The 16,303-nt window shown below is 39.5% G+C and overlaps 1 protein-coding gene and 1 non-coding gene across 2 annotated transcripts; one reads left to right on the forward strand and one right to left on the reverse strand.

Moving 5' to 3' along the window:
* The first annotated feature begins 6,705 nt into the window (after positions 1 to 6,705).
* Positions 6,706 to 14,332, forward strand: LOC104939587 (inter-alpha-trypsin inhibitor heavy chain H3). Its single transcript, XM_027279667.1, has 22 exons — positions 6,706 to 6,853; positions 7,153 to 7,182; positions 7,721 to 7,744; positions 8,531 to 8,685; positions 8,923 to 9,027; positions 9,109 to 9,271; positions 9,375 to 9,485; positions 9,611 to 9,739; positions 9,949 to 10,065; positions 10,148 to 10,316; positions 10,433 to 10,558; positions 10,677 to 10,858; positions 10,960 to 11,145; positions 11,255 to 11,394; positions 11,595 to 11,752; positions 11,876 to 11,902; positions 12,000 to 12,059; positions 12,726 to 12,839; positions 13,004 to 13,205; positions 13,294 to 13,466; positions 13,927 to 14,038; positions 14,152 to 14,332. The coding sequence occupies exons 1-22, from the start codon at positions 6,740 to 6,742 to the stop codon at positions 14,288 to 14,290; spliced, it is 2,736 nt and encodes a 911-aa protein (XP_027135468.1). The 5' UTR covers positions 6,706 to 6,739; the 3' UTR covers positions 14,291 to 14,332.
* A 1,549-nt stretch (positions 14,333 to 15,881) lies between these two features.
* On the reverse strand, positions 15,882 to 15,953 carry trnae-cuc (transfer RNA glutamic acid (anticodon CUC)). The gene has a single exon. It is a non-coding gene; the product is annotated as a tRNA-Glu (tRNA).
* Between the last annotated feature and the right edge of the window lie 350 nt (positions 15,954 to 16,303).

A 16,303-nucleotide genomic window follows, 5' to 3' on the forward strand; every position in this document is an offset into this window, starting at 1 on the left:
ACACACACACACACACACACACACACACCACACAAACACAACACACACACACACACACACACACACACACAAACACACATTTTCTCCTCCCCTTGGCCAGAGAGCTTTTTCTCGGTGGTGAAGTCAGTCACTGTTCAGTGGAAGTTTGGTCATGTCTGGACTGCTGGGTGTTCGACTGCTGCTGCTGTGGGGCATTGCCTGCCTTTGGCTGCCCAGCCAGGCCCGAGGGGCTCTGGTCATCTCCAGTCCTCATGAAACTCTCAGGTAACTTCACACACTGAACTTTTTGTACTCTGTTCTTAATTTGAATGAAACTAGTTTTATAGTTGAAGTTTAATTTATTCATTTCATGTGGTGCTTCCTGTATGTTTTCTTATGAATGATCTCTTTAACACAAACTGTACTCCACCCAGTTTCACTCTGTATCATGTACTCCTTTAAACTTCTGCTCCTTGAAAGTTTTTTCTTTTGACCTGCAGTAGTTCACGTAATCTAGTGTTTTCTTTATATCGATTATATATGTCTCATATTGGTTCATCCAGCGTATTTGAATTTCAGGGGACAAGAGGAGCTGTCAGGTCACGGCAGGTATTGGCAGAAACTTTATATATCTTTCAATACGATAGTGAAAGTATTGTTTTGTATTTTTTGCTTGTACATTATCGCCAAACCTGTGGTCACTGAAAATAACGTTATTAATACTGATCATGTTTATAGAAATTGATTCAACATTGTGTAACTTTTCTACCATAAAATAACAGATTTGATCATTTTGTGTGTTATCAGGTGAAATGTGTCTCTAATTTGTGCTCTGGGTATGATCTCTTACAAGAAGTATGTAACACTTAATTCATAAATTCACACACAAACTAAATATTTTATTTAAACTGGGTCATTTTTATGTAAAAAATGTTTTCTGTTGTCCTCTGTTGACCTCCAACTGCTCTGCATCAACTATTGTTGATTTACAGAGTTTCCTGATGTACAGTACGTAAACTGCTTTGAACAATAGCTGGCTGTTAGCTAATGTTTGCTCAGTTTGTTAGCCTGGCTGCCCAGACTGTGGCAAATCTTAAATCATTAACTTTATCTTGTTTGTTTTGTTACAGAAACGAAGTACAATTGAGGCAACGGTAAGAAAATAATGTGTTTGTTTGTTCATTGATGATAACGATGATGAAAAATATTCAATTAACTCAAACCTATTCAAACTTTTTCCTGTAAGGGTAATGTTATGCTCACCACATACACCAACAGATACACACACAGTTGGATGATTCATAGTGTTTTTTTCTTCCTTCCTTTTCCTCTAACTTAAAAATCATGAAAAATATATCTGGAATTGGAATAAATACATAAATGAATTCATAAATGTATGAGCAAACAACTAAAAAAAGTATGTAGGCTGTACAGAAGTTAAGAAAACTATGTGGTTCACAAAAATAATTGATATCCGTCTGGGTGACTCCAATAATCTGTTCAGCCAGATTAAATCCCTCACTGATCCAGAAAAGGTCAATAGACTCAACAAAAGAATTGATTGAGAATAAGTGAACAGAGTTTAGTTTTTCAAATTTCCAGACTATCTCTGCTTAGAGCACACAGTACCAGGTTGAGTCACACACAATCTGTCTCATCACAACACTCCCAAAGTGGAATCAGTGACAATGTCTTTTTAAACTTTTTCAAGGATGATTTTCTTTGGCATTAGTCAGGGCAGGATGCTGTGGACTGGACTAAGCAGAAAATGTGATTGTGTACAATGACGTAAAAATTGCAGCAGATAGCAAATTGGAGCAAGTCACTGGATCAAAATGTTGTATGTGAAGTCCTGGTGATTGGAGGGTTTCCATATTTATTCATGTTTAAATCATTCTATCTCTTCCACCATCTCTTTCTGTCTCAGGTGGAGGTGCACAGTGTGAAAGTGGATTGCACTGTGACGTCTCGTTTCGCTCACACCGTCATGACCTCCAAGGCTCTGAACAAAGCAAACTCTGTCTCAGAAATCTTCTTTGAAGTGGAGCTGCCCAGACCGCCTTCATCAGCAACTTCAGCATGTCAGTAAGAATCAGTACTTTTGACAACAAGTATAGACCTCATCTTTCTCTACGTTTGACAAATGTCTTTGTGTCTCACAGGGAAATTGAAGGTCAGGTGTATGTTGGTGAGGTGAAGGAGAAAGAGAAAGCCAAGAAACAGTATGAGAAGGCTGTTTCCCTGGACAGACTGCTGGACTGGTCAAGTATGTTGGACTGAACAATGTTACAGTATGATTTGAACACATGGTGGTGGTGTGAACATTAATACATGTCCATCTTTACAGGGCTTCTGGGAGAAAAATGGAGAAGTTTCAGTGTCTGTGAATATTGCAGCCAAAAGCAACGTGATTTATTCTGACTTACGAGGAGCTCCTTCAGAGGAAACTGGGCCAATATGAATTCTAACACGAGTTAAACCCAAACAACCGGTGCAAGAGTTTCAGGTTATTACATGTTCATGTTTAAATCCTGGTTCCTGGTGAATTTCAAAACCCACATGGTTTTTTCTCTTTCTCTGTGTGTGTTGTGCTGTGTGGAGGCAGATTGTAACAAACATCTATGAGCCCCAGGGCATTTCTTATGTCGACACCCATGCAACCTTCTCTCCAATGATCTGCTCCTCTGGTGGAGAAAACCGTCACAGACAAAAAGTACATGATAAACAGGTTTTTTTCTGTTTTCAAAGTGCTCACTTCCTTTCTTCACATTCAAAAAGATACTGACTCAAGAATTAACAGTAACTAAACTGATCGTATGTATCCCATTGTCAGGCACACATCTCTTTCTCACAACTATTGAGCGCAGAGAAAGTGTCCAGGTTGTGATGAAACAGTCATTGACGGCGATTTTATCATCAAGTAGATGTGAACCGAGCAAAGAGCCTTGGGGACATTCAGGTCAGCTCTAAACAAAGACTGTACTCAGTTCAGCTGAATGTACATTACATCACATATACAACTATAGGTTTACTTTAATGCTGAGTTCTAAAGTACAATTGATCAATATAGATTAGATAGGCCAAGAACATGGAGTTCTCATGATGCCTTCTCATTCTTTCATGTACAGATGTATATTTGCTCATTATGATTCTCTTCCCTTCAGATCGTGAAGGGATACTTTGTTCACTTTTTGCTCCACCTAACCTGCCCAGAGTCCCAAAGAAGGTGGCATTTGTAATTGACAGGAGTGGATCAATGAGTGAACAAAGATGCACCAGGTGACAGACTGTTCAGACTGGTAATGTGACTGATAATATTATGCCTACATTTTGACCTCTCACCTTGCAATTCTTTGTAGACACGACAGGCATTGACGACCATTCTCCAAGACCTCCATGGAGGATGACCACTTTGCCCTCATCCCGTTTGACAGCTCGTCATTTCCTGGCAGGAATCTCTAATCAAAGCAACCAAGAAAAATGTAGCTGAAGCCACGGTCTACGTCCAAAAGATTACAGATAGAGGAGGTTGATAGAAAAACAAGTGACACTAGCTTTAATGCTAAATGTTGTCTGCTTCCCAAATAATAGAAATACACTATCACACCATACATTTGACAATAGTATGTGTATTTTCCTTCTAGCAACTGACATCAATAGTGCGGTGTTGAGAGCCGTGGACATGCGGGTCAGGACAGGCAGGAGAAGAAGCTCCCAGAGAGGAGCATTGATATGGTTATTTTACTGACTGATGGAATGCCAAATTCCGGTAAGATGTTTACACACTGAAGGATTTACTGTATAGATGTGTCCATGCACATTTGATTGATGGACTTAATTTAGCATTACATTCTGCATATTGTATTGTGTTTGAAGGAGTGTCTAGCCTTCCACAGATCCAGGAAAATGTTCGTTCTGCTATTGGGGGAACATGTCTCTGTTCTGTCTTGGATTCGGGAAGATGTGGATTATCCTTCCTGGATGTGATGAGCAAACAAAACAAAGGAGTGGCACGCAGAATTTTTGAGGGTTCAGATGCAACACTTCAACTTGAGGTCAAGGGTCTAAGCTATGAATACATTTAGAGCCAATATTTTGCTATGTCACATTCTTTCCCAATATATAATCACAAGGTGTGTGTGTACATTTATTCCAGGGTTTCTATGAGGAGGTGTCCAGCCCCTGCTTACAGAGGTAGACCTGCGTTATCCTGACAACACAGTAGAATACTGACCACCAACACTTCAATCAATTGTTTAACGGCTCAGAGATTGTTGTGGCCGGTCGGCTGATAGACAACAACCTGGACAACTTCATGGTGGAGGCCTTGGCCAGGGGGTGAGGAAGAAAGAAATTGCAGAAATTTTAGGTATTAGGCTGAGGGTATCAAGAAGATTTTTCTTAATTGTTTTTAGACATTGTTTCTTCAACATTTCTCTCTCCCGTAGTTTGAGGAGGACTTCATAGTGCAGGGCCAGGCCAGTGCTGTGGACTGGGATGTCATATACCCAGATGAGGAATACATCTTTGGAGATTTACAGAGCGTCTGTGGGCACCTCACCATCCAGCAGCTACTAGAGAACAGGTTATTTTGGTAATTTAACTCAAATTGAGTTGCTTAATCATTTTAGCATGGAAATCTGAATTTCCCATTGATTCATAAGGATCTTTGTTCATGATATTTGTCCATTGTCTGAGAGCCCATGATAAATCTTGCAATATTAATTTACAGGTTCTGTGGTGGTTTTCAAAATGCCTGTGTCATATGTTGCTTTCTTGCAGTAAGATGGGTGTTGCAGATGAGAAAGACGCCACAGCCAAGGCTCTAGACATGTCTCTGCATTATAGCTTTGTCACTCCCCTCACCTCCATGCTGGTCACCAGGCCTGAAACTGAGGACGGTACAGACAGCCCTCTCATTGCTGAAAAGCTGACTGAGGGTAAGGAGAGAGGGGTATCAAGAAGTGAAACTGGGCAAGCTTCTGACTCAACTAGCAGAAGATGATGCTTAGTTTGAACTGTGGAATTTACGTGTTTTTTGTTTTTATCTTTTTTTTGGCAGAGCAAAGACAACAAGCAGAAAGAATGGGTAAGGCAGTCTTAAAAAAACACAAAAACACTTTTGGGATAAATTCAGTTCACTGTATTGGTTTTTAACTTAATTCTATTGTATCTTCACCAGCATCAATATGACCTTCAAGATACACACGATCTTACCTGGCAGCACCCGCATATTTTGGTAAGAACATTTCAGCAATGCTAGCTGCATTGGAGTCAGTTGGTCGGTTATGGCATCAACATTCATGGTCCTCAGAGGAGTCCTAATGACTTTGCTGACTGATCTTTCATTCAGTGCCACCAGCAGGTCAAACTCTTTAACTTATTAGTAGATTGACAAAGTTGATAGATTTGTCCTTAGTCTTTCCCCCGATTTTCCTCTTGTGCCATGAGGAAGTTGACATTTTATATTTTGAGGTATTTGCTATGAAATTTCATTTACACATTCAATCCTCTTCAGGATAAATTGAAATAACTTTGGTGATCCTAACTTTTGATCTAATGGTATCATTGAATCAGAATGTATCCAATACTTCAGTTCAGTCATGACCATATGACCTGCAAAACAAAGCTGTACTTCTTTTTAGCATTAATTAGCAATTGTTAGCATACGCACATGCAAAACTAAAATGGTGAATGCATAAACATGACCTGCTAAGCATAGTAAAATTAACAATGTTGTTGTGGACACGTTAGCATTCTGACCTTTTAACTTTTAGAGATTTAGCTCCGTACAGCTTCACAGAACTACTAGCATGGCTGATAACTCATAGCCTAGTTACATTGTTGTGATCAGCATGTTGAGCCAATATTCTATCACATGTCCCTTTGTGGTATCACCTCAGTGGACGGGGACCCTCATTCATGATTGAGCTCCCAGACAGAGAGGACGCCTTGTGCTTCAACATCAATGACAAACCAGGAACCATTTTCAACTGGTCAGAGATCCAAACTCAGGTCAACCCAGAGTCCTGATCATATGCATGCCTTTTTATTTTACCCACTGACAAGTATAGGATGATCTTTTTTAACTTCAAATGTGTATTCCTTGGAGACCTAGATTTTGGACCCTGCCCTGCAGTTAAACAGTGAATGACTGAATCCTCTGTTGTTTCCACAGGTATTTTGGTCAATGGCCAGATCATTGGAGATAAGAAGATTCCCCCTGATGGGAAAATTAACACTTACTTTTGGCGTTTTGGCATCGTCCACCAGACTCTGGGTGTGAGGCTTGAGGTGGACACTCAGGTCATTTCTGTCTTCCAAGATGGCAAACGATTCAAGCTGCTGTGGTCTGACTCTGCTTCTCTCAAAGGACCCAAGTGAGTGACGACACATCACATAATCCAGATCAGGATGAATAATGACATCAATTACACAATGACTATAATAACACTTCTCATCTAGTGTGGATCTTCTATTGACAAGGATCGCAGCTTAACGGTGACTCTAAAAGATTCAGTCAAGTTTGTCATCCGCTTCACAAAGTGTGGAAGAAGCACCCATACCACCGGGACTACTTGTTCAAAAGATAAACGGTTTATTCGTAGAAGTTGATGTTTTAAGCAGTTGTTTGCACATTGCATCAGATTGGGCATACATTTGGGTTTATGTGGCTGATTAAATTAATGATTGATCAGTGGCAGGGCAGAGGGCTTTTTCTCGGTGGTGAAGTCAGTCAGTGTTCAGTGGAAGTTTGGTCATGTCTGGACTGCTGGGTGTTCGACTGCTGCTGCTGTGGGGCAGTGCCTGCCTTTGGCTGCCCAGCCAGGCCCGAGGGGCTCTGGTCATCTCCAGTCCTCATGAAACTCTTCAGGTAACTTCACACACTGAACTGTTTGTACTCTGTTCTTAATTTGAATGAACATAGTTTCATAGTTGAAGTTTAATTTTATTCATTTCATGTGGTGCTTCCTGTATGTTTTCTTATGAATGATCTCTTTAACACAAACTGTACTCCACCCAGTTTCACTCTGTATCATGTTACTCCTTTAAACTTCTGCTCCTTGAAAGTTTTTTCTTTTGACCTGCAGTAGTTCACGTAATCTTAGTGTTTTCTTTATATCGATTATATATGTCATCATATTGGTTCATCCAGCTGTATTTGAATTTCAGGGGACAAGAGGAGCTGTCAGGTCACTGCAGGTATTTGGAAGAAACTTTATATATCTTTCAATATGATAGTGAAAGTATTGTTTTGTATCTTTTTGCTTGTACATTATTCGCCAAACCTGTGGTCACTGATAAATAACGTTATTAATTACTGAATCATGTTTATAGAAATTGATTCAACATTGTGTAACTTTTCTACCATAAAATAACAGATTTTGAATCATTTTGTTGCGTTATCAGGTGAAATGTGTCTCTAACTTTGTGCTCTGGGTATGATCTCTTACAAGAAGTATGTAACACTTAATTCATAAATTCACACACAAACTAAATATTTTATTATTTAAACTGGGTCATATTTTATGTAAAAAATGTTTTCTGTTGTCCCTCTGTTGACCTCCAACTGCTCTGCATCAACTATTGTTGATTTACAGAGTTTCCTGATGTACAGTACAGTAAACTGCTTTGAACAATAGCTGCTGTTAGCTAATGTTTGCTCAGTTTGTTAGCCTGGCTGCCCAGACTGTGAGCAAATCTTAAATCATTAACTTTATCTTGTTTTGTTTTGTTACAGAAACGAAGTACAATTGAGGCAACGGTAAGAAAATAATGTGTTTGTTTGTTCATTGATGATAACGATGATGAGAAATATTCAATTAACTCAAACCTTATTCAAACTTTATTTATCCTGTAAGGGTAATGTTATGCTCACCACATACACCAACAGATACACACACAGTTGGATGATTCATAGTGTTTTTTTCTTCCTTCCTTTTCCTCTAACTTAAAAATCATGAAAAATATATCTGGAATTGGTAATAAATACATAAATGAATTCATAAATGTATGAGCAAACAATCTAAAAAAAGTATGTAGGCTGTACAGAAGTTAAGAAAACTATGTGGTTCACAAAAATAATTGATATCCGTCTGTGTGACTCCAATAATCTGTTCAGCCAGATTAAATCCCTCACTGATCCAGAAAAGGTCAATAGACTCAACAAAAGAATTGATTGAGAATAAGTGAACAGTTTAGTTTAGTTTTCAAATTTCCAGACTATCTCTGCTTAGAGCACACAGCATCCAGGTTGAGTCACACACAATCTGTCTCATCACAACACTCCCAAAGTGGAATCAGTGACATAATGTCTTTTTAAACTTTTTTCAAGGATGATTTTCTTTGGCATTAGTCAGGGCAGGATGCTGTGGACTGGACTAAGCAGAAAATGTGATTGTGTACAATGACGTAAAAATTGCAGCAGATAGCAAATTGGAGCAAGTCACTGGATCAAAATGTTGTATGTGAAGTCCTGGTGATTGGAGGGTTTCCATATTTATTCATGTTTAAATCATTCTATCTCTTCCACCATCTCTTTCTGTCTCAGGTGGAGGTGCACAGTGTGAAAGTGGATTGCACTGTGACGTCTCGTTTCGCTCACACCGTCATGACCTCCAAGGCTCTGAACAAAGCAAACTCTGCCCAAGAAATCTTCTTTGAAGTGGAGCTGCCCAAGACCGCCTTCATCAGCAACTTCAGCATGTCAGTGTGTCTACACTCTGATTTCCACTCTTCCCACATTCCTATGCCCAGTATGACCATTTGTGTAAGACAGCCTTCCTCCCATTTGAGCTCTGAAGCTGAATTATTTTAATAATATAATTATTAGTCAATATAATTAGTATATAACAACAACAACAACAATAATAATAACAATAACAATGATATAATTAGTTAGTCAAGTTGCATCATGCTGTTCTCCATCTTTGTGTCTCACAGGGAAATTGAAGGTCAGCTGTATGTTGGTGAGGTGAAGGAGAAAGAGAAAGCAAAGAAACAGTATGAGAAGGCTGTTTCCTCTGGACAGACTGCTGGACTGGTCAAGTATGTTGGACTGAACAATGTTACAGTATGATTTGAACACATGGTGGTGGTGTGAACATTAATACATGTCTATCATTACAGGGCTTCTGGGAGAAAAATGGAGAAGTTTTCAGTGTCTGTGAATATTGCAGCCAAAAGCAACGTGACTTTTATTCTGACTTACGAGGAGCTCCTTCAGAGGAAACTGGGCCAATATGAGATTCTAACACGAGTTAAACCCAAACAACCGGTGCAAGAGTTTCAGGTTATTACATGTTCATGTTTAAATCCTGGTTCCTGGTGAATTTCAAATACTCCACATGAGTTTTTTCTCTTTCTCTGTGTGTGTTGTGCCTGTGTGGAGACAGATTGTAACAAACATCTATGAGCCCCAGGGCATTTCTTATGTCGACACCCATGCAACCTTCCTCTCCAATGATCTGCTCCCTCTGGTGGAGAAAACCGTCACAGACAAAAAGGTACATGATACAACAGGTTTTTTTCTGTTTTCAAAGTGTCTCACTTCCTTTTCTTCACATTCAAAAAAATACTGACTCAAGAATTAACAGTAAACTAAACTGATCGTATTGTATCCCATTGTCAGGCACACATCTCTTTCTCACCAACTATTGAGCAGCAGAGAAAGTGTCCAGGTTGTGATGAAACAGTCATTGACGGCGATTTTATCATCAAGTATGATGTGAACCGAGCAAAGAGCCTTGGGGACATTCAGGTCAGCTCTAAACAAAGACTGTACTCAGTATCAGCTGAATGTACATTTAAATCACATATACAACTATAGGTTTACTTTAATGCTGAGTTCTAAAGTACAATTGATCAATATAGATTAGATAGGCCAAGAACATGGAGTTCTCATGATGCCTTCTCATTCTTTCATGTACAGATGTATATTATTGCTCATTATGATTCTCTTCCCTTCAGATCGTGAATGGATACTTTGTTCACTTTTTTGCTCCACCTAACCTGCCCAGAGTCCCAAAGAATGTGGCATTTGTAATTGACAGGAGTGGATCAATGAGTGGAACAAAGATGCACCAGGTGAGAGACGGTTCAGACTGGTAATGTGACTGATATATATTATTGCCTACATTTTGACCTCTCACCTTGCAATTCTTTGTAGACACGACAGGCATTGACGACCATTCTCCAAGACCTCCATGAGGATGACCACTTTGCCCTCATCCTGTTTGACAGCTCTGTCATTTCCTGGCAGGAATCTCTAATCAAAGCAACCAAGGAAAATGTAGCTGAAGCCACGGTCTACGTCCAAAAGATTACAGATAGAGGAGGTTGATAGAAAAACAAGTGACACTAGCTTTGATGCTAAATGTTGTCTGCTTCCCAAATGATAGAAATACACTATCACACCATACATTTGACAATAGTATGTGTCTTTTCCTTCTAGCAACTGACATCAATAGTGCGGTGTTGAGAGCCGTGGACATGCTGGTCAATGACAGGCAGGAGAAGAAGCTCCCAGAGAGGAGCATCGATATGGTTATTTTACTGACTGATGGAATGCCAAATGTCGGTAAGCACATAAGATGTTTACACACTGAAGGATTTACTGTATAGATGTGTCCATGCACATTTGATTGATGGACTTTATATTTAGCATTACATTTCTGCATATTGTATTGTGTTTGAAGGAGTGTCTAGCCTTCCACAGATCCAGGAAAATGTTCGTTCTGCTATTGGGGGGAACATGTCTCTGTTCTGTCTTGGATTCGGGAATGATGTGGATTATTCCTTCCTGGATGTGATGAGCAAACAAAACAAAGGAGTGGCACGCAGGATTTTTGAGGGTTCAGATGCAACACTTCAACTTGAGGTCAAGGGTCTAAGCTATGAATACATTTTAGAGCCAATAGTTTGCTATGTCACATTCTTTCCCAATTATATAATCACAATGTGTGTGTGCATTTATTCCAGGGTTTCTATGAGGAGGTGTCCAGCCCTCTGCTTACAGAGGTAGACCTGCGTTATCCTGACAACACAGTAGAATTACTGACCACCAACCACTTCAATCAATTGTTTAACGGCTCAGAGATCGTCGTTGCCGGTCGGCTGATAGACAACAACCTGGACAACTTCATGGTGGAGGCCTTCGGCCAGGGGGTGAGGAGAAAGAAATTGCAGAAATTTTAGGTATTAGGCTGAGGTATCGAGAAGATGTTTCTTAATCTGTTTTTAGACATTGTTTCTTCAACATTTCTCTCTTCTGTAGTTTGAGGAGGACTTCATAGTGCAGGGCCAGGCCAGTGCTGTGGACTGGGATGTCATATACCCAGATGAGGAATACATCTTTGGAGATTTTACAGAGCGTCTGTGGGCCTACCTCACCATCCAGCAGCTACTAGAGAACAGGTTATTTTGTGTAATTTAACTCAAATTGAGTTGCTTAATCATTTTTAGCATGGAAATCTGAATTTCCCATTGATCTCATAAGGATCTTTGTTCATGATATTTGTCCATTGTCTGAGAGCCCATGATAAATCTTGCAATATTAATTTACAGGTTCTGTGGTGGTTTTCAAAATGCCTGTGTCATATGTTGCTTTCTTGCAGTAAGATTGGTGTTGCAGATGAGAAAGACGCCACAGCCAAGGCTCTAGACATGTCTCTGCATTATAGCTTTGTCACTCCCCTCACCTCCATGCTGGTCACCAGGCCTGAAACTGAGGACGGTACAGACAGCCCTCTCATTGCTGACAAGCTGACTGAGGGTAAGTGAGAGAGGGGTATCAAGAAGTGAAACTGGGCAAGCTTCTGACTCAACTAGCAGAAGATGATGCTTTAGTTTGAACTGTGGAATTTACTGTTTTTTTGTTTTTATCTTTTTTTGGCAGAGCAAAGACAACAAGCAGAAAGAATGGGTAAGGCAGTCATTTAAAAAAACACAAAAACACTTTTGGGATAAATTCAGTTCACTGTATTGGTTTTTAACTTAATTCTTATTGTTATCTTCACTAGCACATCAATATGACCTTCAAGTATACACACGATCTTACCTGGCAGCACCCGCATATTTTGGTAAGAACATTTTCAGCAATGCTAGCTGCATTGGAGTCAGTTGGTCGGTTATGGCATCAACTATTCATGGTCTTCAGAGGAGTCCTAATGACTTTGCTGACTGATCTTTCATTCAGTGCCACCAGCAGGTCAAACTCTTTAACTTATTAGTAGATTGACAAAGTTGATAGATTTGTCCTTAGTCTTTTCCCCCGACTTTTTCTCTTGTGCCATGATGAAGTTGACATTTTACATTTTGCTATGAAATTTCATTTACACATTCAAATCCTCTTCAGGATAAATTGAAATAACTTTGGTGATCCTAACTTTTGATCTAATGGTATCATTGAATCAGAATGTATCCAATACTTCAGTTCAGTCATGACCATATGACCTGCAAAACAAAGCTGTACTTTCTTTTTAGCATTAATTAGCAATTGTTAGCATACGCACATGCAAAACTAAAATGGTGAATGCGATAAACATGACACCTGCTAAGCATAGTAAAATTAACAATGTTGTTGTGGACCCGTTAGCATTCTGACCTTTTAACTTTTAGAGCATTTAGCTCCGTACAGCTTCACAGAACTACTAGCGTGGCTGATAACTCATAGCCTAGTTACATTGTTGTGATCAGCATGTTGAGCCAATATTCTATCACATGTCCCTTTGTGGTATCACCTGCAGTGGACGGGGACCCTCATTTCATGATTGAGCTCCCAGACAGAGAGGACGCCTTGTGCTTCAACATCAATGACAAACCAGGAACCATTTTCAACCTGGTCAGAGATCCAAACTCAGGTCAACCCAGAGTCCTGATCATGATGCATGCCTTTTTATTTTACCCACTGACAAGTATAGGATGATCTTTTTTAACTTCAAATGTGTATTCCTTGGAGACCTAGATTTTGGACCCTGCCCTGCAGTTAAAAAGTGAATGACTGAATCCTCTGTTGTTTCCACAGGTATTTTGGTCAATGGCCAGATCATTGGAGATAAGAAGATTCCCCCTGATGGGAAAATTAACACTTACTTTTGGCGTTTTGGCATCGTCCACCAGACTCTGGGTGTGAGGCTTGAGGTGGACACTCAGGTCATTTCTGTCTTCCAAGATGGCAAACGATTCAAGCTGCTGTGGTCTGACTCTGCTTCTCTCAAAGGACCCAAGTGAGTGACGACACTATCACATAATCCAGATCAGGATGAACAATGACATCAATTACACAATGACTATAATTAACATCTTCTCATCTAGTGTGGATCTTCTGTTGACCAAGGATCGCAGCTTAACGGTGACTCTAAAAGATTCAGTCAAGTTTGTCATCCTGCTTCACAAAGTGTGGAAGAAGCACCCGTACCACCGGGACTACTTGGGTTTCTACACCTTGGACAGCCACCTCCTGTCCCCTTCTGTTCACGGCCTGCTAGGTACAGCATGAAGCATGCAGCAAACATGCAGCGAATAGATTGCATTGTTTAATATTTAATACAGTATCAGGTCAAAAACAGTGAGACTCATTTTAGAATTCTTCTGTGGTTTCTCTTAAGAACAGACAAAAAAGAGTATGATGAAGATAAATGGACACGTTGCAACAATATTTACTACTCTATTGCCTAAAATGGAATTGGTTCAATATGGGTACAATATTAACACACTGTGACAATGTCACTTGTAGTGTTGAACCTACAGACATTCTGCAGTTGCCCTTGGCTTTATAGCAAGTTCAGGTTCATTGTTTAGCTGTCACAACTTCACTGTTTCAGAGTTGTTTTATTTTGACATTACAGGATAATAAAGCTCAGATTTTGCAAAGATCTCTAGTAGAGAGACACAGGGCCAGAATGATTACATTTTACTATGATATATGAATGTTTGACCATTCTCCAGGTCAGTTCTACCATGGGATTGAATATGAAGTGACTGACCTGCGTCCAGGTGAGGTCCCAGAGAAACCAGATGCCACCATGTTTGTGAAAGGACGGGAGCTCAATGTGACCAGGTACACGGCATGACTCAATTAATATGTATAGTATGTATATGTTTAATGTGAATGTAAATATGTGCCCTTAAAATATCATTTGGTCTACATGACATTTCTGTCTCTGTCCACAGAGGCTGGCAGAGAGACTTCAGGAATGATGTGAAGAATGGTGAAAATGTTCCCTGCTGGTTTATTCACAGTAATGGAACAGGCCTCCTCGATGGAAATGAGGCAGACTATATTGTGTCAGGACTTTTTAAAACTGTTTAAAAACCAAGTATCCATCATGGAAATCATCTAAATCACAGTCATGAAATAACTATTCAAATCTGCCTGTACTTAACGCCATGAATACATCATGTAGCTGATCAGTGTAATTGCTGGAAACAGCTACTAAGAATGGGAAATAGCACAATACCAAAACTGTGAGAAGTCCTGGGAGACAGCAATTCAGCAATCACTTGTATGGAAATAAATGGAACACAGTTCTTAAAGATGGACTCAAGCTGGAATTAATGATTTCATTTAAGTTTTTTTTAATTTATTTATTATTTTTGGCTCTTTTTCCCTAAAGGCAACTCCGAGCACATCTACTAGTTTGCCAATTTCAAACTCAGGAGGCCAGCACTATGAATGCAAGTCAATGACTAACTAAGTGAGTGAGTGAGTGAGTGAGTGAGTGAGTGAGTGAGTGAGTGAGTGAGTGAGTGAGTGAGTGAGCTATACCATTAGTTGTTTTGTTAGTGCTGAACACTCCTAATGATGGTGGAATCAGGCTATTTAAAGAGTCATTTCATCATGTTTTCTCAAATGGAAGGCCATTCTACAGGATACTTTAACATGTTTTATCCACCATTGGCCAATGTCTATAAAGTCACCCGACAAACATAAACACAGAATTGTGTAAAAAAAAACAAGTCCATACTTTGCAGATGCATCACATCGAACAGTGCAGCACAGATTATCAAGAGATATCATATCCGCACAGAGACAGTACAATGTTGTACAATGTACAAATACCTTTTTCACAATGCTGGTGGTGCCCCTCTTTCTACTATGTAGCCAAAATGGTGACCACTGAGGGCCATAAGTGTCCAACGTTCCACACTCAACTTTTGGACCATTACTCACAGTTCACTGCATGTTGCCATAATTGAGACTATGAACGTGCTTATCTACTTAAAATAGAAAGTATACATATGGAAGTATGCAAATTGACATACAACAATTGTTGTTGTTGGTTTGAAAATGTCAATGAATTCATATAGACTCTGAGCAAGATCTGGCAGGTAAATTGGCTGGTGTGCTGTTTGCAGTTTACTGTCAGCTAGCAACTGTAGCTTGCTTGAACTTGCTGGCTGAATGGATATATTATTTACAGCTTGCCAACTTAATTACCTGCAAATGTAATCCATGATACTGACTTGTAAGACACTGGCCTTGCGTGGAGAATAAAACTACTTATTCATGAATAGATGAATGAACACATACATGGCAAAAGATGCATATTTAAATACATAAATAAATAAATAAAATGATGAATAAATAAATGGATGCTTCATGATGCTGATACCTCACAAATACCTGCATATTTAATGCATAATGCTGAATAATTAAATTACAAAATGCATGATTGAATTTTAGAAATACACAAAGGAAAAAAAGTAGATTTGTATAAATGTAGAAATAAATAAGATGAGAGAAAAAAGACGTTAATGATCCCATGCCAGGCAAATTCAAACTTAAAGTCTAAACGTGTTGCTTCATTTCTATATTTTAATATCAGTTTATATAATGAAGAATGAGTCATTGTTTAAAACAAGATAAGACCTTTTTTGCCATAGTTAAAATAAAACCGTAGTTCCCTGACCGGGAATCGAACCCGGGCCGCGGCGGTGAGAGCGCCGAATCCTAACCACTAGACCACCAGGGACGGACACATGCGGAAAGAAATAGGAAATATTTGTCGGTCTCTATCTCCAACTCGTGTCCACGATTTTCTGTTAATTAATGCAGCTTCGATATCAGCCCGTTGTTTTGTGATTACTGTGCTAGCTGGATACAGGTGCCATATACGTGCCACACAATCCAAGTCCTATGCAGCAACAGACTTCATGTTCATTCTTACCCTTAATATTCTGGATGAATTCATAAATTCTGATTGGTCTAGAGCTGCTTTTCAAAATGTGCTCATGTCCACCCACCTGCTGCGTGAGCATAACTCCCAACTCATGTTTGTTTTGGTGCGTTTTCAGCTTCACCCACACACATGTTGTCTCACAG

This window comes from Larimichthys crocea, chromosome VI (genome assembly GCF_000972845.2).
Source record: "Larimichthys crocea isolate SSNF chromosome VI, L_crocea_2.0, whole genome shotgun sequence".
NCBI lineage: Eukaryota > Metazoa > Chordata > Actinopteri > Sciaenidae > Larimichthys > Larimichthys crocea.

Bases quoted from the DNA above. Each gene is read 5' to 3' on its own strand.
- LOC104939587 (XM_027279667.1), top strand. From the start codon at position 6,740: ATGTCTGGACTGCTGGGTGTTCGACTGCTGCTGCTGTGGGGCAGTGCC. The intron at 9,740-9,948 runs GTCAGCTCTAAA...TCTTCCCTTCAG, and splicing joins AGAGCCTTGGGGACATTCAG to ATCGTGAATGGATACTTTGT. The intron at 10,317-10,432 runs GTTGATAGAAAA...TTTTCCTTCTAG, and splicing joins AAAGATTACAGATAGAGGAG to CAACTGACATCAATAGTGCG.